The sequence below is a fragment of the Bombina bombina genome, chromosome 3 (assembly GCF_027579735.1).
Source record: "Bombina bombina isolate aBomBom1 chromosome 3, aBomBom1.pri, whole genome shotgun sequence".
Taxonomy (NCBI): Eukaryota; Metazoa; Chordata; class Amphibia; order Anura; family Bombinatoridae; genus Bombina; species Bombina bombina.
The window spans coordinates 127236425-127256584 of NC_069501.1; the positions used below are offsets into that span (position 1 = coordinate 127236425).

Below are 20160 nucleotides of genomic sequence, written 5' to 3' on the forward strand. Positions count from 1 at the left end.
TGTAGACCGTGAACTGGAAGTATAAGTCTTCTCACTAAAGCAGTATCAAGGCAGTGGCACTGTTTACTTTTACTGAGTAAGGAATGATGACAGTACAAAGGGAATGCAATCGAAATTCAGAGATAGTCGATAACAAAATGCTCGTGGGCGGAAAAAGGGCAACAATTAGAGTGCAGCGCTTCAAGCACGTTATCAACATGAGCAGAAAGTTGTAATCGATCGCCGATGTCATCGAGTGGTGTGGTGATTCTGATCGTGTTCTGAAGGCTATCTGTGTTTAGCCGATACCGAGAATGGGGGGAAAGAACAAGCAGAGGACAAAGGGGAACGTACGGGTGAGAGAGTTGTCCGGTTACCGGATATTGAATGTTACGTAAGGTGGAAATTGTTTGAAGGCCCTGGGAGAGTACCGAATCACAGCCCTGAATAGGACACGCTTACTGCTGTGATACCAAGAGAGAGAGAACTACTGCCAGAGATAAGAAACTAGCGAGAGCGCTCGCTATGGAAATTTAATCATATAAAGAGAACTAACCCTACGAGGGATAAAAATCTAGACACAACTAACTGTACGAAATACATTAAAATACAGATATAGTAAACTATTGACAATCATGACTAGCCATATGGAGACAACTAGCTATAAAAAGTGGTATTACTATGCAGACAGATGTAGTGAACTGGCAGAGAGAGAGAGGTTTAGCCTTACAACTATCTATAGATCTATGCTGCTTTGTAGAGAGTAAGCTTTTGGAAAATAAAAGCAAAGACAACAAGCCATAGAAAAGTAGAAAATATCCCAGCTAAAATAGAAAGAGAAATAGCTATTGTATGAGGAGTTGTGACCAGCATAAGCTGTCATCTAAGGACCATTTAATGCAGTAACATTGCATAATTGACACGTGCATAATAAAAAGACAATGATTTAACACCTACTCTGAAATTCAAATAAGCAGTAGATTTTTTTCTGACAACTGTATTACTTTTCCCAATATCTGGCCCCCTCTATCATGTGACAGACATCAGCCAGTCACAGACTAGTACTGTATACGTATACCCTGTGAACTTGTGAACGTTCTCAGTAAGATCTTGTTCCCCAGAAAGTGCATGTATAAAAAGAATGTGCAAAATTTGATATTGGAAGTAAATTGGAAAGTGTCTTAAAACTGCAGGCTCTATCTGAATCATAAAAGTTTATTTTGACTTGTGTCCGTCTCTTAAAGGGACACTGAACCCATTTTTGTGTGTGATTCAGATAGAGCATGCAATTTTAAGCAACTTTCTAATTTACTCCTATTATCAAGTTTTCTTCATTCTCTTGGTATCTTTATTTGAAATACAAAAATGTAAGTTTAGATGCCGGCCCATTTTTGGTGAACAACCTGGGTTGTTCTTGCTGATTGGTGGATAAATTCATCCACCAATAAAATAGTGCTGTCCAGAGTCCTGAACTAATAAAAAAGCTTAGATGCCTTATTTTTCAAATAAAGATAGCAAGAGAACGAATAAAATTTGATAATAGGAGTAAATTAGAAAGTTGCTTAAAATTGCATGCTCTATCTGAATCTCAAAATAATTTTTTTTGGGTTCAGTGTCCCTTTAAGTCTTCTTGACTGGCATAGAACCCAGGGCCACAACTCAGTCTTCCAATGTATGTTCGACCCCTCCACTTTTTGCAAATTAAATACTGTAGGTGACTGAAAAAGTAATGAGTTCTCATTAATTTAAAATAATATGACCAATATTCTATTTTAAGTGGCTAGTATATACTTATGGTGATGTAGCAGATTGGGGGTGGTGGACCCCAAATATGTCTTTCTGGACCTATACAATTTACATGTTAAAGATAATATATGTCCTCCATAATAATAATGAAGGAACAGTCTACTCCATAATTTATATTGTTTTATAAAGATAGATAATCCTATAATACCTCTGAGATAATTTTGTATCTTAAGGCAAGCCTCTGCAGACTGCCCAATTATTTAAGTTCTTTTAACAGACTTGAATTTTAGCCAATCAGTGCTGACTCCTAAATAACACCACAGAAGCGGGCACAATGTTATCGATATGACATGCATGAACTAGCGCTGTTCTAAAAGAACTTGTATACCCTAGGAATGTGTGTACCACGTCACTTCTGGTGATGTGTAATCAGCTGTTGGAGGGGTATGGCGCTCACTGCGCATGTGCAAGAGGCCCAACCTCCTACAAACAGCTGTTTAAGGTGATTTATATGAGAACATAGAATTCTATGGACCGCAAACAATGCAGCGCATGCGTACACGACCCTACTCAGTGATCCATTGTGCGCCGCCGACTTGCCCGGGGGGTGCTTATGGGGGTTATAAGGGGCTGCTGATGGGGCTTACATAACTTACACAGTGGGTGCTTATAGGGGGTGCTGACGGGGCTTACACAGTGGGTGCTTATACAGGTTACAGGGGGTGCTGATGGGGCTTACATAAGTTGCACCCACTGTGTAACTTATGTAAGCCCCATCAGCACCCCCTGTAACCCCTGTAAGAACCCCATGTGTAGCTTAAGTAAGCCCCATCAGCACACCCTGTAACCCCCATAAGCACCCCCTGTGCACGATGGATCACTGAGGAGTAGGGCCGTGTGCGCATGCCCATATAATTCCTCAACCCGTTGTTTTCAAATAACTAGCCGTACACAGCTGTGAAAAGCTGTCTAAATGCACTGAGGTGAGAGGCGACCTTCAAGGGCTTAGAAATTAGCATATGAGCCTACCTAGGGTTAGCTTTTAACAAAGAATGCCAAGGGAACAAAGCAAATTTGATGATAAAAGTAAATTGCAAAGTTGTTTAAAATGGTATGCCCTATCTAAATTATGAAAGTTTAATTTTGACTAGACTGTCTCTTTAAGAAATAATACAATACTAAAGTGCTCTGAAACATACATTTTTCTTGATATTTTTGTCCTTCTAGTGAAATTTAAAATCTTGCATTTTTTTTTATTTAATACAATCTATTATGTTCTTTTGTTTCTTAAAGGGACATGGAACCCTAAAAAATGATTTCATGATTTAGGTAGAAAATAAAATTTTAAACAACTTTCCAGTTTACTTTTATTATCAAATTTGCTTTATTCTGTTATCTTTTGCTGAAGGATCAACATTGCACTACTAGCCGCAAGCTGAACACATCTAGTTAGCAAATCACAAGAGACAAATGTGTGCAATCAATAGCTAGCTCCCACTAGTGTAGGATATGTGCGTATTCTTTTTCAATAAGGGATACCAAGAGTTCGAAGCACCTTTGAAAATAGAAGTGAATTTAAAGGTGTCTTACAATTACATGCTCTATCTGAATAATGAAAGTTGAATTTTGACTTTCCTATCCCTTACATTCAGTACTTTATTATGCTGTACCAATAATTTTGCAGCTGTTACAGTAAAGAGATCAGACAATAAACCCAATAAGCATGTCTCTTTTCATTGCATGTTCATACCGGACATTGTACTAGAATGTGACAGTTTTTTGGTACAAAGTGCTTCTTATGGATGTTCATTGCTAACGCTGATTCTCTCTTTCAGCCTTCAAGCAGTGGGCGGGCGGCAGAATTGCTTGCTAAGGAAACAGGAACAGTTCCTGGCTTTGTTGGCTTTGGGTCATCACAAAGTGATCTTGGCTATGTCCCGGCTGTGCAGGGAGCAGAAGAAGTTGACAGTCTGGTTGATGCAGATTTCAGAATGGTTCTGCGGAAACTTTCTAAGCGAGATGTCACAACAAAACTGAAGGTAAGGCTGGATGTTTCTTTAGAGGGGCAATAGGCAAAGGCTTGCTTGTTTAAAGGCCATTAAACCCAAAACATTCTTTCACGATTCTTATAGAGAATGTGATTTTAAACTACTTTCCAATTTACTGCTATTATCCAATTTGCTTCATTCTCTTGGTATCCTTTGTTGAAGGAGCAGCAATGCACTACTGGTATCTAGCTCAACACATCTGATGAACCAATGAATATAGGCATTTATATGCAGCGACCAATCGGCAGCTAGCTCCCAGTAATGCACTGCGACTCATGCTTTTCAACTAAGGACACAGAGAAATAAGCAAATTAGATAATAGAAGTAAATTAAAAAGTTGTTTCAAATCACATGTTCTGTTTGAATCATAAAATAAACATTTTGGTTTTCATGTCCATTTAAGTATAAAAAGGCAGAATGTTTTCTATAGTGTTAATAGCTGCCTTAAACGTTTTGTCTGAACGTGTTGTTAAAGTTCTCTGTAGTTTAATTGAATCAACTCTAGTTTGTTGAATAAATCCTGGCCTGTTAACGGTACCCAAGGATTTGAGTTGCCTATGGCTGAATTAGATTGTTTAACTCAATCTTGACACTAGGAGATAAGAACCATACAGCAAACTGTACTTATTAATAGCATTGTTATATAGTTAAAGTTAATGCATAACAGAAGTAACACACTTTTTTTTCTTGATTATAGCTGTTTATAACTACACTTGCATTACAAATCTTGGATTTGGACTAAAATTTTGCATTGTGTTACATTATTTTATTATGATGATCTCCGCATTCATTAAAGTGATTGTAAATTCACCTCACTAACTTTTAATATATTGAAACCTCTATTAATGTTAAGCATATCGATGTGCTTATTTTATTTCAAATCTAATTCAACTTTGATAAAACACAGTTTTTGTGAGGCTCTGATATCTGCCTCAATTCAGCCTCTGTCACAGATTTTTTTACTCTTTGATTTGACTGGCAGGTCTTTCAGCCAATCGGATTCTCACCATATGCCCTATGTAATTTACAGAGAGCACACCCCCGTGCTTCTAACTAGAATCAGACTCAGCCTTGAAGTGCAACCGTGCACGCGCAACTCGCTACGCTATTTGTGCAGCTGAAACAGTGAATTGGGTTCCTCACTGTTATTAATACAGTTTTTGTATTTAACTAAAACAAGGTATAGCATTCTAGTGTTCTCCACAGAAAATGTTGCCAGCTGGGTGGCCTTATAAAGTTTCCAAGTGGGGGAGCAGTGTAATACTTTGCAATATTATACAGTTGTCTGTTACTTATAAATGTTACTTAAGCTATCCAAAGAACAAAATAATTGCATAATTTAACATTAATTGATTTAATGCTAAGTTGTGCAATAAATATTGAAGAACTCCAAGTACAGTTGCTCTTCCGATTTGGTATTTAAATGAATCATGTAAGAATCATACAACCAGGCTGTGCCTTAATGGTGAATATCCAAATTTTATTGAAACTCTGTTAAAAGTAATTACACAACTTATCCAGAGTGCAAGGACCAGCTGAGCTATGATGTTAACTGACGTGTCTCGTGCCCGAATCGTGGTTTCTTTATGAAACCATCTTTGAGAAAGCACCATTCATGTTCGAAACGTATTAGAGGACAGATTGAAGCCCTCTTTATCAGCCAAGAGTTTAAAGCAAACCACTTTTTTTTTCCTTTCTGTGTTGCTGTTTAATATTTCCTCTTTTACATCTTTAGGCTATGCAGGAGTTTGCTGCAATGTGCAAAGAGAGAGATGTAGAAACCGTCCGCGGCGTACTCCCATACTGGCCAAGAAATTATTGCAAGATTTCCTTGGTATGTATATTATGTATTGTAAGGAATATTCAAATAGTATACATAATATTCATCTGCATTATGACTGTTGTGGGGTAATATTATCTGTGTTGATAATTTTAATATTCAGTAGTTTTGTTGATACCTTCCTTTAAAAAAAGCTGCCGGCCTTCACAACATAGATATTTGTAATAAGTTCCATCCTCTATACACATATGGGTTGGTTTGCAATACAGTTAATAAAAGGAAAATTAAAGGGACAGTGTACTGCAAAATATTTTTTTTTTTAATTAGTTTTCAAATGACTTGTTATTCCAGCTGCAGAGTAAAAATGCATGGGAAATTGCTCCGTTATGTTTATTTTTGTATATTAAATAGCAATGTCTGCTATTGGAAATCACAAGCAACACAATCAAATGGGCTGAGTTTGCACAGAGCATATACCTCATTATCTTATCTGTATCTATATAGCAAGCCATCATATTATTTCTCACTATATACACAGTCAGGACAATCAAAATTAACATTTTCCTACCCCTTTGTCCCACACCCCGCTGGGGATGTGCTTAATTCTAAACCAACTTTTTTACATCACTTTTTTTATTCTATAGAGAATACTGCAGTTATCATATTTTCACTATTGATTGGCGTCTTTAACAGGAAAAATTAACTATTTTAAATGACAAAATAAAGTTAAAGGAGTAATTTGTGAATAATTTAGTACATTCCAGAAGGTAAAATGGATCATTGGGAACACATTAAAGGGGAAAAAAATAGTCACATTAATATGTCCCTTTAACACTGAGGGAAATGTATCAAGCTGCAGGTTGGCAAGTTATCAAGTAGAGAACCTGCTTGCCTGCATTTGCCCCTTGCTGTGTAGCATTGCCTGACAAAATTTAGATTGCACAAGACCTCTCTTCCTGCCCCCTGCTAACACAACCAATCGTGCAAGAGCAGGACCTGTCAATCACATTGTGATTTATCTCTGCCACTTCTGAGGCGAGGGAGACCGTAAGATGCAGAAACTGGTTGATAAATTTGAGGTTGCAGCTTTGCTTAGCCGTGAATGACACATAATGAATTCCCCTTTAAAGGTCAGTTATACTGATTTGTAACTCTTACCACCTCCTCTCGCTGAGGTAAGTTTTTACAGCCTAGAATCACAATATGGAAATGTCCCAGGAACACTTGCACATTGTAAGATATGATAATGTGCTCTGCTAGAGATCCCATCTTGTGCTTCTGTAGCTATCATTTTAGTGAATCTAAAGTGATATTAAATCACACATTCTAGTTGTAAAGTTGCAGGTGTTTAGTGAATTTCACAGCCATGGCTTCTGCTGATTTATTCTTTACAAATATCCTTGTCTGGCTTGTAAGTATTTTTGATTGCTCCTATGTTTGTAATAAATGTGTCACTGTTGTGCAGAAAGTAAAATGTGATTCCTTTTTACAGTTATCCTTGTACTACAGTCTACTCCCAAAATTGTTATTGTTTAAAAAGATAGATAATCCCTTTATTACCCATTCCCCAGTTTTGCACAGTCAACATGGACGTTTTACCTCTGTGATTACCTTTTATCTAAGCCTCTCCTGACAGCCCCTTGATCACATGACTATTATATATTTATATATTGAAATAATTTTTATTAGTTTTCAAGTATACAACATCATAAAATGTACAACAACATAGATATATAAAAAATAGCTGTCTGAGTAGGCTCCTGTGCACTTTCGTCCTGTCACATAACTGGTGGAGCACTAAGAAATGCTCGATAATGGAGTCCAGAAAATCCTGGAGCACTGGAGATTAAATCTCAATAAGTTGTTGTCTTCTGTGGTCAATTTACTCTTTGCCATCTAACATATATGACCACCAAAGTAGATATTTGTACTTAAGAACTCAAAAGTAAAAACCAAAAAAGAAACCTTTAAACACTAAATATGTCTTAGTCTATACATTTTGCCTATCATTGACACAGAACTTATTGCATGTAATAATAGGTAAGGTCAGTAACATTGTCTCAAAAAAAAATAAAAAAAGGAATTCCCACACAGGAAATTATTTTTAAAATCGAGCAGAGCCGGGGAAGGTCAGATCTCAGCCCCCCAACAATCCCCCATCACTCCCCTCTTATCTTAATTTCTAAGTAAGCTCAACTTCCCCCTCTTCTCCTTCTTCCCTTCTGTCCCCCATAATCCAATAAAACCAAATTTTCTGGAAACTCTCTCTCGTTCCTTGAATCAAGGAGGCTTGCTCCGACATGGAGTATGTAACTTTGAATTTTTCCATTATCTCAGTCCAAGCCGGAACCCCCACCTTCCAATATTTTGCTACACATATCCTTGTAGCCGTGCATAGTGTTCTTATAAAAGTGTTTATGGCTGAGTTAAATCTTGGGATGTGTTCGTTTAACAAGGCCTGCGCCATAGAGAGATTTATATTTTCCGACAGCATAGCACTCAGTAGGGACGAAAGCTCAGACCATATTAATTGCACCTTAGGACATTCCCACCACATATGAGTGTATGTACCTACCTCCTGACACCCTCTATAGCAGTGGTTGGTGGAACCTCGTGAGTAATGAGAGGTCTTAGTCGGGGTCAAGTACCACCTGAAAGTAGTTTTAATGCAATTCTCCTTAAAGTCAGCACTAATCATACCTCTACCAACGTCTCGAGTGATGGCTGTCCAGTCCTCTGCTGTTAAGTCTGCACCCAGATCTTTTACCCATCTGTCTACTATTGGAGTTTGTGATTTGTATCTTGCCTTTTGTATAGCTATGTATAGTTATGAGATCATTTTTTTATCTCTTATATTATTAATTATAAAATGTTCCAATACTGTTAACCTTCTTGTGAAAGGAAAATGTAGATATTGGTGTAACGCGGATGAGATTTGCAGGTATATAAACCAGTGAAGTTTGTGGGGACCTAATCTATCTTGGACTTGTGCGAACGTAATGAATTTACCATCTATCAGAAAGTCCGCCACCCTATAAAGCCCTTTATTTTCCCATTTTCCCAGTTGTATATGTAGATCGTTCGGGAGTAAAGTTTTAACCGGTCTAGCTACTGAGTCTAGTGGCAATAGGTGGAGAGTATTGGTCAGCGCTATCCAGGTCCTCACTGAGTTCTCAGTAGCTGATAATGTAGTGTTAAGATTTGTGTGTCCCCTAGTGGTTCTCCATAGAATATCAGAAGACTTATCAGTTTGCTCTACTTCAGCCTCTAATGTTGTCCATATAATGTCGTCTGAGTCTTTGTTCAATAGTAAATCTTGAGCTAATCTAGCTGCTTGATAGTATTCCATCAAGTTTGGCATGCCTACCCCCCCCACCTGTCTATGTTGTTGCAAAGTCTTGGAGGCTATTCTGGCTATTTTACTGCCTCTCAGAAATCCCGTTAAATCTTGTTGTAATTTGAGTATGGTTGGGGCTGGAACTTTGATAGGTAAAGCCCTAAAGAGGTACAGTATCCTTGGAAGAATTGTCATTTTAATTGCCGATAGGCGTCCAAACCACGAGAATTGTTTACTTTTCCATTTGTGCAGGTCTGACCTAATTTTCTTAAATAAAGGAATATAGTTTAGCTTAAACAAATCTTTATAGTCGTTAGATATTTTGACTCCTAAATACTGTATCGCCTTTTTAGCCCAGGTAAATGTGAAATTTGTTTCTATTAATTTACAAGTATGCGTCGGGAGAGCTATGGGTAATCCCTCGCATTTGTCTAAATTGACTTTATATCCCGACACATCTGAAAAGTCTTGCAGAGTTTTATATAAATTTGGTAGCGAAATCAAGGGTTTCGTTAATGTCAAAAGAATATCGTCCGCGAAAAGCGAGATTTTATATTCTTTTTGTTTTATTCTGACTCCATGTATATCTGGGGAAAGTCTGATTTTTGCCGCTAGGGGTTCTATACACATTGCAAAAATCAACGGGGAGAGGGGGCATCCCTGCCTAGTACCTCCATGGATATCAATAGGGTTCGACTGATACCCCGCCGCTCTAATCACAGCTGTAGGGGAGGAATAAATATTTCTGATGGCTTTTACAAAGGGGCCCCTGAGTCCAAAGCTAGCTAATACCTCAAACATGTATTCCCAGTCTACTCTGTCAAACGCCTTCTCTGCATCCAAAGAAAGGAGCAGAGAAGGCGTTTTGGTCCTGTCTAGGTGATCCACCAGATCCACTGTCCTTCTAATGTTATCAGGTGCTTCCCTGCCCATAATAAATCCCACCTGATCCGGATGAACCAAAGAGGGGAGATGTATTTTTAACCTGTTGGCCAAAATCTTAGTAAAAATCTTTATGTCCTGATTTATTAATGATATAGGACGATAGCTATTGCATAGATTTGGGTTCTTACCAGGCTTGGGGATGACTATTATCTTGGCACGTAGTATATCCGGAGGGATATTCTTACCTAACATGATATCATTACAAAATTTATGTAGATGTGGCACTAACGCCCCCTTAAATAAACGATAATACTCCCCCGGGAACCCATCCGGGCCTGCTGCTTTACCTGGTTTTAGATTTTTAATTGCTTCTAAGATCTCTTTCGTTGTTATATTTGCATTTAGTTCCTTTAAGGCCTCTTTGTCGATAAGTGGGAGGTGGGCTGCTGCTAAGAATTGTTCTCTGAGTACTTTAGTGTGTGCGGATGGGTTAGTTTTCTTACCATCATATAATGAACGATAGTACCTTGCAAAAGTGTCTGTTATTTCTTGTGGATTTGACGTATTTGAACCGTCGTAAGTCTGAATAGAGGGAATTGAGAAAGATCTAATTTTCTCTTGTAGTTTATGTGCTAAGTACCTGTCTGGCTTGTTTGAGTAAATATAGTAATGTGCCTTTAGTCTCTGTGAAGCCCTGAGAGAGGCGGCTGACATAATCTCAGATAGTTCCCGTCTCTTCTCCTGAAGAAGCTTGAATGTTTTTGTAGAGGAAGTGCGTTGATGTTGTGTAGTCAGGTCATTTATCTCTGTTTGTAACTTATCTGTTTTTGATCGCGTCACTTTATTGTATGTAGCTTTTGCTTTTATAAGTAGGCCCCTGATAAATGGTTTGTGTGCTGCCCAGGTACAAAGTGGATTACTAGTTGTGTCTGTATTTATAGACCAATATTCAGTTAGGGCTTTTAATATTGAGTCCTGTGTAGTCTGGTTTTTAAGTACGTTTGGGTCAAATGTCCATGAACGGTTACTGCTCTGTCCAAGAATTCCTGTCATTTTAACACTGACAATAGAATGGTCGGACCATGTGCATGCATGTATGGAGGAGGTTTGTAAATTGGGTATAAGTATTTGGCTGAGGTATACATAATCTAGCTTAGAGTATGTCTTGTGGGCAAAAGAGTAAAATGTATAGTCAGTAGTCTTGCCATATAATGACTCCCAAGAGTCTATAACATTTTGAGCTGACAAGGCTCTTTTAATTGTTCTAACCATCGCATTGTGATGTCTTTGTTTGTGCGTTAGTCCGGAAGACCTCTCGGCCTCAGTAATCTGAGTAGGTAAGTTAAAGTCCCCCCCCAAGAAAATTCTTGATTGAGACCATTGTGTGAGTAGTTGAGCTATGTGAGTCAGAAAGAGATCTTGTTTTTCATTTGGAGCGTAAATGTTACAAAGCGTAATCTCTGTCCCTTGAATTGACCCCCTAACTATTAGGTATCTACCTTCCGCATCCTTTAGTACCTCTTTTGTGTTGAAGTTTAGTGAGTGGTGTATTAGTATGGAGACCCCTCTTTTCTTGCTATCTGTTACAGAATGATAGTGTTGGGGGAACTGTCTGGACCAGTATTTGGGGATAATAGAGCTGGTGAAGTGTGTCTCTTGGAGAAATATCAAATTTGCTTTTAATCTATCATATTGGGTCATGGCTGTTCTGCGTTTAACATCCGTGTTGAGACCCCGTACATTGTGTGATATTAGGTGTATAGTATTAGCCATCATTATCTTACCCTGGTGTTGTAGCTATGCATGTACCTTCCTCCAAGATTTTCCTGAAATCCTAGGCGCAGTTCCGCCCTACCTCCCCAGCTCTGTCGACCCTGACCCTCCTTCTGGATAATAAGGCAAATACAAACATAATTAAACATGACGACATAATAACAAAAAAAACATAATCTAACTAGTAAAAACATTGTAACTTCTAACCGGTAAATGCTATTTGCCATCTACCCAAATCTTAAACAAATCTTTGGTTAATGAAAAAGAAAACAAAGAAAAATTACCAGTAAGCAATGTGAGACATCGCCTCATAGCGAATATACCATAATATTCTATATAATTTGTTTCTGTAACTGTAAGGAAAAACATGTTAAAGTAGTATTTTGATTCAGGCATACAATCAATAATGAATCTTTAAACATTTTGGAAACGTTAACCTATGTCTACATATTTAAGTAACTAACATATGTGAGTCCATTTGACCCTTGTTCTAGGGTTCCCATATTGTACTTAAAGAAATACAATGTCCAGCACTTCTTAGAGATATGGGTGTTGTATCAATGTTCAGCTACCCACTATTGAGAGTTCCCTCACTGAGGATATGAGAGATGGGAGCTCGATATGATTGTAACCATCAAACTTCCCCTTAGGTGTAAACAAAACTAACCTTTGACATTAGTCCAAAACAGGGAAAGCATTTTTCGTATCAGCGCCATATAGAGTGCTGTGATGACAGAGAGAGGAGAATTGAATATCAATATTTCTCATGACTTGGTACCCCTCTTTGATACTCTAGACCATTTCTGATTCTGAGCGTGAGGTGTTTTGTGCTTCTTTTGTAGATCCTCTTCGGTGGATGTATTGGAGGGTATATCAGGTACCTCCAACCTGAGCCTCTTGCAGACATCTGGTATTTCTGATAGATCTTTGAGTGTGATAGATCTGCCTTCAAACTGGATATGTAGGCCAAATGGAAAAGTCCACCTATAAATTATCTGGTGTTTTCTCAGTAAAGAAGTCAATGGTCTCAGAGTACCTCTCCTCTGTAGTGTGCGCAAGCACAAATCTTGGTAAAATTGTATAACAGACCCCTGGAATTTAAAGGTCGGGTGTTTCCTTGCTGCAGATAGTATTGCTTCTTTCTCAGGGAATCTAAACATTTTGATAATCACATCCCTTGGTGGGGAGTCCTCTTTAGGTTTTGCTCGAAGTGATCTGTGGGCTCTCTCCATTTGGTACTTCTCATCGCCCGATTCTCCCGTGATAGCCTGGAATAGTTGGTGTAAGTAGTTTGGTAATTCTGAAGAAGATACTGATTCTGGGATCCCTTTGATCCTCAAGTTGTTTCTACGGTTCCTATTTTCAATATCTTCCAGTTTATCTTCTATTTCAGATATTACTTGTTGTTGGGAGTTAATTTGTTGGTTCAATGCAGATATTTCTTCTGTGGTAGAATCTTCATTTTCCTCTAACGAGGCTACTCTGTTGCCCAAATCTAGCATGTCAGACTTAATCTCTGCGAGATTATTGGTGATAGTAGTTTGGAAGCTGTCAAACTTGTCCCATAATTTTTCAAAATTTAAGTTGATATCTTGTTTTGAGACAAGTAATTTGAGATCTGCCTTAGTCACCGGTGTGGTATCCCCCTCTGCTGACCTAGAGTCTGAGTCTGATCCTGCATCTTCCTCTGTATTAGGTTGCTGCTGCCCTGCTATTTTATCTCCTTTAGATTTGAAGAAGAGGCATGGGACCTGAGATTTACTTGTTGCTGGTGGCTTATTCTGTTTCCTGGTAGACATTTTACCGTAGATGAAAATTGTCTCCTTTAATAGCTTGAATCTCTTGTAAATACAGTGGTGTGGGACAGAGCCAGTGTTAAAAAACAAACAAAAAACTCCTCAACAGAAGCAATATTTCAGTTATTAGTTTGTAGGGAGTTTAGGAAAGTCCCATCTTTAATGTGCTGAGTGATTATTCTGCAGAGGCGCCATATATTCTCAACCCTCTATCAGGTTTTAATTAATAGCTTTGAGTGGAAGTGGCCCTTTTCTTTATATTTATAATGTTGATGTTTCCTTAGAGCCAGATCTTTATATCATGCAGCAACGTTGTGTTTCTACAAGTTATTGCTCTTCACTACAGCATAGCGCTGAGCTAATATATTATAGACCGAGAGTCTGAAGATAAGAAAATAAAGTTATATACCCTGTTCATCTTGTGTGTGTAGCAGTTTTTACTTGCGTATGTTGCATTACTGTACTTGTTCGGTGTTCAGTGCGGCCCTTCTGTTCACTGAGCTTCCGCTCTGCCTAGGTCTTATTTGTGCCAAAATAGAAAAGTGTCCGCAATCTTTATTAGAAATTTACTACCTCTGTTTATGGTGTATCTGGAGCCTGCTACTCTCCGCTCCTCTCCTCACCTCTCTTCCCAGCTCCTCATGTCGGAATAGGCTTTCAGGGCGCGCTTCAGTAATAGGTAGCACTGTGGTGTAATACCGCGTGGTTAAAATGGCGGCCGTTACATATTAATGCTGCATCAGTCTGACAGTTTCTCCTTCGGCTCCTCTGTTCAAGCTTGTGTGCCGGGCTGTCCTGGCCTCTGCTGTGACTAGAGGCCTCTTTGGTTAAATCCGCAGCTTCCAGTTTACAGTTTTAACAGACTTTTATGGCGATGTCTCACAGAGCTAAGGGATCAGACCTCCATCTCTGCACGGCTCCAGGCTCCGCCCCTTCAGCTTTCTCTTTAAAGGGACACTGAACTCAAATTTTTTATTACCCGATTCAGATAGAGCATGTGATTTTAAGCAACTTTCTAATTTATTCCCATTATCAATTTTTCTTCGTTCTCTTGGTATCTTTATTTGAAAAAGCAGGAATGTAAGCTTACGAGCCGGCCCATTTTTAGTTCAGCAGCTGGATAGCGCTTGCTAATTGGTGGTTAAATGTAGCCACCAATAAGCAAACACTACCCAGGGTTCTGATTCAAAAATGGTCTGGCTCATAAGCGCACAATACTGCTTTTTCAAATAAAGATACCAAGAGAACAAAGAAAATTTGATACTAGGAGTAAATTACAAAGTTGCTTAAAATTACATGCTCTATCTAAACAGTGAAAGAAAATATTTGGGTTCAGTGTCCCTTTAAGTGACATGAAACCCAAAATTGTACTTTCATGATTACGATAGTTAGATAGTTTTTAAACAACTTTGTAACTTTCTATTATCAATGTTTATTCGTTCTCTTGTTATCTTTTGTTGAAAAGCAGGGACGTAAGCTTAGGAGGCGGCCTATTTCAGGAGCCCTATATGACAGCAGTTTTTCAAGAATGTTATCCATTTGCAAAGACTCTAGATGGCCGCACTATTTCCTGCCATGTGGTGCTCCAGAAAACTACCCAGGTATCTCTTCAATAAACAATAACATGGGAATCAAGCAAATTTGATAAAAAAAAACAAACTTTTTTTTAAATATTGTGCTCTGTCTGAATCACAAAAGAACATTTTTGGGTTTCATATCCCTTTAACCCCTTAATGACCACAATGTACCCTGTATGTCACTGGTCGTTAAGGGTTTTTTCAGGACATAATAGCACAAGTCATGCAAGAACACGCTATTAATGCCCTCCCTCCAGCAGGCTTTGTGGAATAGAGCAGTCGAAACGCTGGTGGCAAGACCGCGCTATAAAACAATCAAGTCCCAAAAAAAGGCCAGCGACATACAGGGTACGTCGCTGGTCCTTAAGGGGTTAAATGTGGTCAGTCTTGTCTCCATTTTCAGTGTTTTCTGTTTCCTCAAATTAGTTTGAATTTAAATTTTAACAGCTTAAAGGTCCCACAGTGTTTGTCTTTACCCCATCTCTATGAAATGTGTAGTCACTAGGAACCGTATGGAAAATAAAATATTGCTGGGGAAGCAAAAAACACTGAAAATGGAAACAAAACTGACCACATTTAAAGGGATATGAAACCCAAAAATTCTCTTTTGTGATTCAGACAGAGCATAATATTTTTAAAAGTTTCCAATTTACTTCTATTATCAAATTTGCTTTGTTCCCATGGTATTCTGTGAAGAAGGTAGGTATCTGGAGCAGGAAAAATGGTGTTGCCATATAATGCTCCAGAAATGGTCTGGCTCCTAAGCATACGTCCCTGCTTTTTAATACGAGAACGAAAAAAAATTGTGATAATAAAAGTACATTTAGAAAGTTGTTTAAAATCACATGCTTTATCTGAATCATGAAATACAAATTTGGGGTTTCATATACCTTTAAGGCAAAGAAATGTTCCCTTAAAGGGACATTAAACACTTTAAGATAGTAACATAAAATGGTAAATCGTATATGTAAAACAACTCTGCAATATACTTTCATTATTTATTTTGTCCTCTTTTCCTGTAATTCCATTCTGAAATTGTGAGCTTTTCAGTTCCTCTTATAAATGGAAGTGCAGAACACTGTTATATTCCACACAGCCATTCGTTGCACAATCTAGTATAATTGTCCCTAATTGGCCACAGCAGAGAAGGTACCTAAATTACAACATGGCAGCTCCCATTGCTTTATAGGCACTAAAACTTTACACTTATATGGTCAATATTTCAACAGCTAATAGAACTTAAAAAAAATAATTCTGTATTTTCAGACTAATCTTTTCTTTGAATGCATCATTATATCTAGCATTTAAGTGTTTATAGGGACATTAAAGTGAATGTAAAGTTAACACAGATGCCTCACGGCATCGTATAGACTTTTAAAAATTAGCTTGAGTTTAATTCATTACATTTTTTATATTTATTTATTTTCTTAAATATTTACATTTTTACTGATCCGCTGATAAACACAGCTCTCCCGCCCGCCATATTGTCTAATTGATTGATAGCTGACGATTCTTCAAACAACTTATTATTAGTTGAAGAATTGTCAGCTGTCAATCAATTAGACAATATGGTGGACGGGAGAACTGCGCTTATCGGCGGATCAGTAAAAATTTAAGAAAATAAATAAATATAAAAAATGTAATGAATTGAACTCAGGCTAATTTTTATAAGTCTATACGATGCCGTGAGGCATCCGTGTTCACGTTACATTCACTTTAAACACTTTGAGATTGTAACATGAAATGAAAAATTGTATATATGACAACAACTTTGCAATATACTTTAAGGATTTATTTTGTCTCCTTTTACTGTAATTCCGTTCTGAAATTGTGAGCTTTCAGTTCCTGTTAAAAAAAGAAGTGCAGAACACTGTTATATTCCACACAGCCGTTGGCTGCACACTCTAGTGACATATGTATAACTGTCTCTTATTGGCCACAACAGAGGAAGTAACCTAAGTTACAACATGGCAGCTCCCATTGTTTTATGACACTAAAACTTTACACTTATTTTGTCAATATTTAAACAGCTAATGAAACTTTTGAAAATACATCTACATGTGTTATTCTCAGACTAATCTTTTCTTTGAATGCATCCTATCTAGCATGTATTTAGTGTTTAATGTCCCTTTAATGTCCCTTTTAATATTAGTCATTTTAAAAAGCTAGTTTCAATTTGAACTCCATAATCATGTAAAGATGCCGTAATAAATTACATTTCTCAATTACAAAGCTGTACTTTCTTACAATTTTTCACAGGATCATGATCGCCGGGTCAGAGAAGCAACTCAGCAAGCTTTTGAGCAGCTTATACTGAAAGTAAAGAAGTATTTGGCCCCTTATTTGAAAAGTCTAATGGGGTTTTGGCTTATTGCTCAATGTGACACACACTCACCAGCAGCAAGTGCTGCAAGGGTGGCGTTTGAAGCTGCTTTCCCTGCTCACAAACAACCAGGAGCTTTGGAATTCTGCAAAGAAGAGATTCTTACGGTAAGTATTTGTAGGTACAATTTACCTGTAGCATAGGTTTGTTTAATTTAAGCATCTGTGAATCTGCATAGATAACATCATTCAAACTATAAAAGCTTGTACAAAGACTTAAAGGAACATGAAACCCCAAAAATGTATTTAATGAATCCCGGCTTCATCCTATCGTTGCGTGCCCCACAAGCTGGACGCCAAGTGGGGCACACAACGATTGGATGAAACCGGATTCGTCAGCAGTCAGCTAAATCAAGTATTACTAAATGGTAAATATTTTAGAAAGGAAGCACCTTTAAAAATTTTAATGAATTAAAGTGCCACTATTTTTTATAAATAATTGTATATACTGTGTTTTAAAGTAATATACTTCACCATTACTTTAATCAATACTTAGTTGAAAGATACAACTTAAAGTAAGAATACACACAAGCTAAATCATTATTGATAGTAGTATGAACAAAATGTAACGTTTAATAAATTATAGTTCCTTAAAATAATAAAATGAAATCCTTTCACGTTAGCATTCAAAAGAAAGTTAAAAACACATTGAGATAGCCTAATGAAATTTAAAGTAATAGTGACTTATCTGATCAATATTTGCACATCTATATATTTCACAGGGTCCCCTCAGCAATTAGTCGCTATAAATATTAGTTCAATAGGTTGATAACGAAATCATTGTGGTATACTCATATCTTATTTGTAAAGCAGAAGGTAGAAACAGTCCTGATCTGCAACTAGGCTCCTACAATCCGTGAACTCAATTACAGCTATCTAAGATGACGGAAAATTAGCTAACAGACTTTACATAAGTTAAATAATACGGCTAGACTCAAGCAAATTAATACAGTGGGAGATAGTACTCCTGATATGGCACCCCTAACACACGCTTCTTCAGGGGGGCACAACTAACAGCACACTAATTACTCCTCTGTATGTTGATAGGGTAAAGAGGACAATGGTTATTCATTGAAAGAACTGTCAATCAAGTATTCATGTTGCAATGTCACGTGACCTTTGATGGCCAATCAAATATGTTACATATATCCAATCGCTGTAATTTCTCTCTTCCAATAAAAAAAAAAAGTATTTTGGATGACCTATTTTTTAGCAGTGTATCGATGTTAAGAAAAGAAAATAGTTAAATTTAAATAACTATAAAAGACGAGTAACGTATTTGTGTGTAATAGTACATAGGTGGATGCAGTTATTATGATGTGTGTGTATATATGTGTAGCTTAGTTGCTGCGTGGGGACGTGAAAGTGATAAATAAAAATAATTTGCTTATTAAAGAATATTTAGATTATCATTATGAGTAGCAAGAGTAATGAAAGGGAAATTGCAATTAAAAAAAGTAAAAAATTGTGAAAATATTGGTGCAATACAAGATAATAAAAATGTAAACAAAAAAGGAGTGTAAGTGCTTGTTTGTGCATACTATGCTGTGAGAATGTAAGTGCTTGGTTTAGGAATAACTGCTCATAAAAATAAAATAAGATGTAACCTAAAAATTATATGTTACTCTTTCTTATTAGCAAAGCGTTACTGTAACTATCAAGTTTATCAATTGGACTTGAGATGATTTCATAGTGATAGAAACTCATGTATTTACAAGGTTCGAAGCTGGAATATTCATTTGTATTTAGGGTTGGAATAACTGCTCATGAAAATAAAATAACATGTAACGTACAAATTATATGGATAACATTCTTGCCAAACTGCTGCTATATAGCGCAAGCATGGTCCTATTTTTTAACTAAAGATGCCAAGAGAATCAATACAATTTGATAACAATAGTAAATTAGAAAGTTGTATAAATTGCATGATCTATCCGAATCATGAAAGAGAATTTTTGGGTTCTATGAAGTATTTTTTTAATTTTAGGGATATACAGCTAAATGCATAAAATCTGAGCATATTAGGGATGCAATACCCTCTTTATATTATAAAACTCCCAGTAATGGGAAAGTATTGTGTGTTTCCTGGTTGCGTCACAAAAGGTGCGTGCACAATGCTCGACTATTACTTATGATTAGAGCTCAGTTACTGACTGTGTGCCTCATGGGTGGGGGGAGTGCGGTGCCTAGTGCATGATAGGATCAAAACTCGTGATGTCAGAGGGGTGGGTATGTTTTGTTGTAGCTATTACTACATAAGAATGCCTTTTAGTGATACAAAACATTTGGCCATAATATCGCTTCTGAATATTTTTTAAAAATAAATAAGTTCCCAATATTTTTCCGAATGAGTGCCGGTGTTAATTGTAAAGCAAAGAACTATGTATGTACTCAAATAGTGGGAGTGTTCATGATGCACTATAATGGGAGCAAATAGGGAATTCAATAAGAAAACAATATATAAACAAAACGATAATATGGTGATAATTAGTCATAAAATGCTAGTGGTACTAGTAGCGGATATGGGGAGTGTTGGAGAGTAGGATCCTAAACTATATAGTGATCTAATGACTTGTAAATAATATATATTATGTCATGTCTTATAATATATTATTGCTGTATTTTATCTACACACATCAAAAACCATATTAAAAATAAAAATATATGTAAAAAATTGAAAAATATTTTAAAAAAAACAATATGCACAAATAAACTCCAATTTACACATAATGGCAACAAAGTGTCATTGATCAATTAAAAACTGCTGAATCTATAACTTCATTGAGACCTGAGGGGAAGAGAGACTGGAATTTCTAAATAAAATATGTCTCTCTTTGTCTTAATATGGTATATCTAT

At 37.0% G+C, this 20160-nt stretch overlaps 1 protein-coding gene across 1 annotated transcript in view; it reads left to right on the top strand.

Annotated features, from left to right (window-relative positions):
• Positions 1 to 208: 208 nt before the first annotated feature.
• Positions 209 to 20160, top strand: part of LTN1 (listerin E3 ubiquitin protein ligase 1) — a 297783-nt gene continuing 277831 nt past the window's right edge. Inside the window, exons 1-4 of the mRNA XM_053705992.1 lie at positions 209 to 335; positions 3561 to 3764; positions 5509 to 5607; positions 17181 to 17411. Coding sequence (XP_053561967.1) covers positions 294 to 335; positions 3561 to 3764; positions 5509 to 5607; positions 17181 to 17411 — 576 coding nt within the window. The 5' untranslated portion in view covers positions 209 to 293. The remainder of the gene's footprint in view (positions 336 to 3560; positions 3765 to 5508; positions 5608 to 17180; positions 17412 to 20160) is intronic.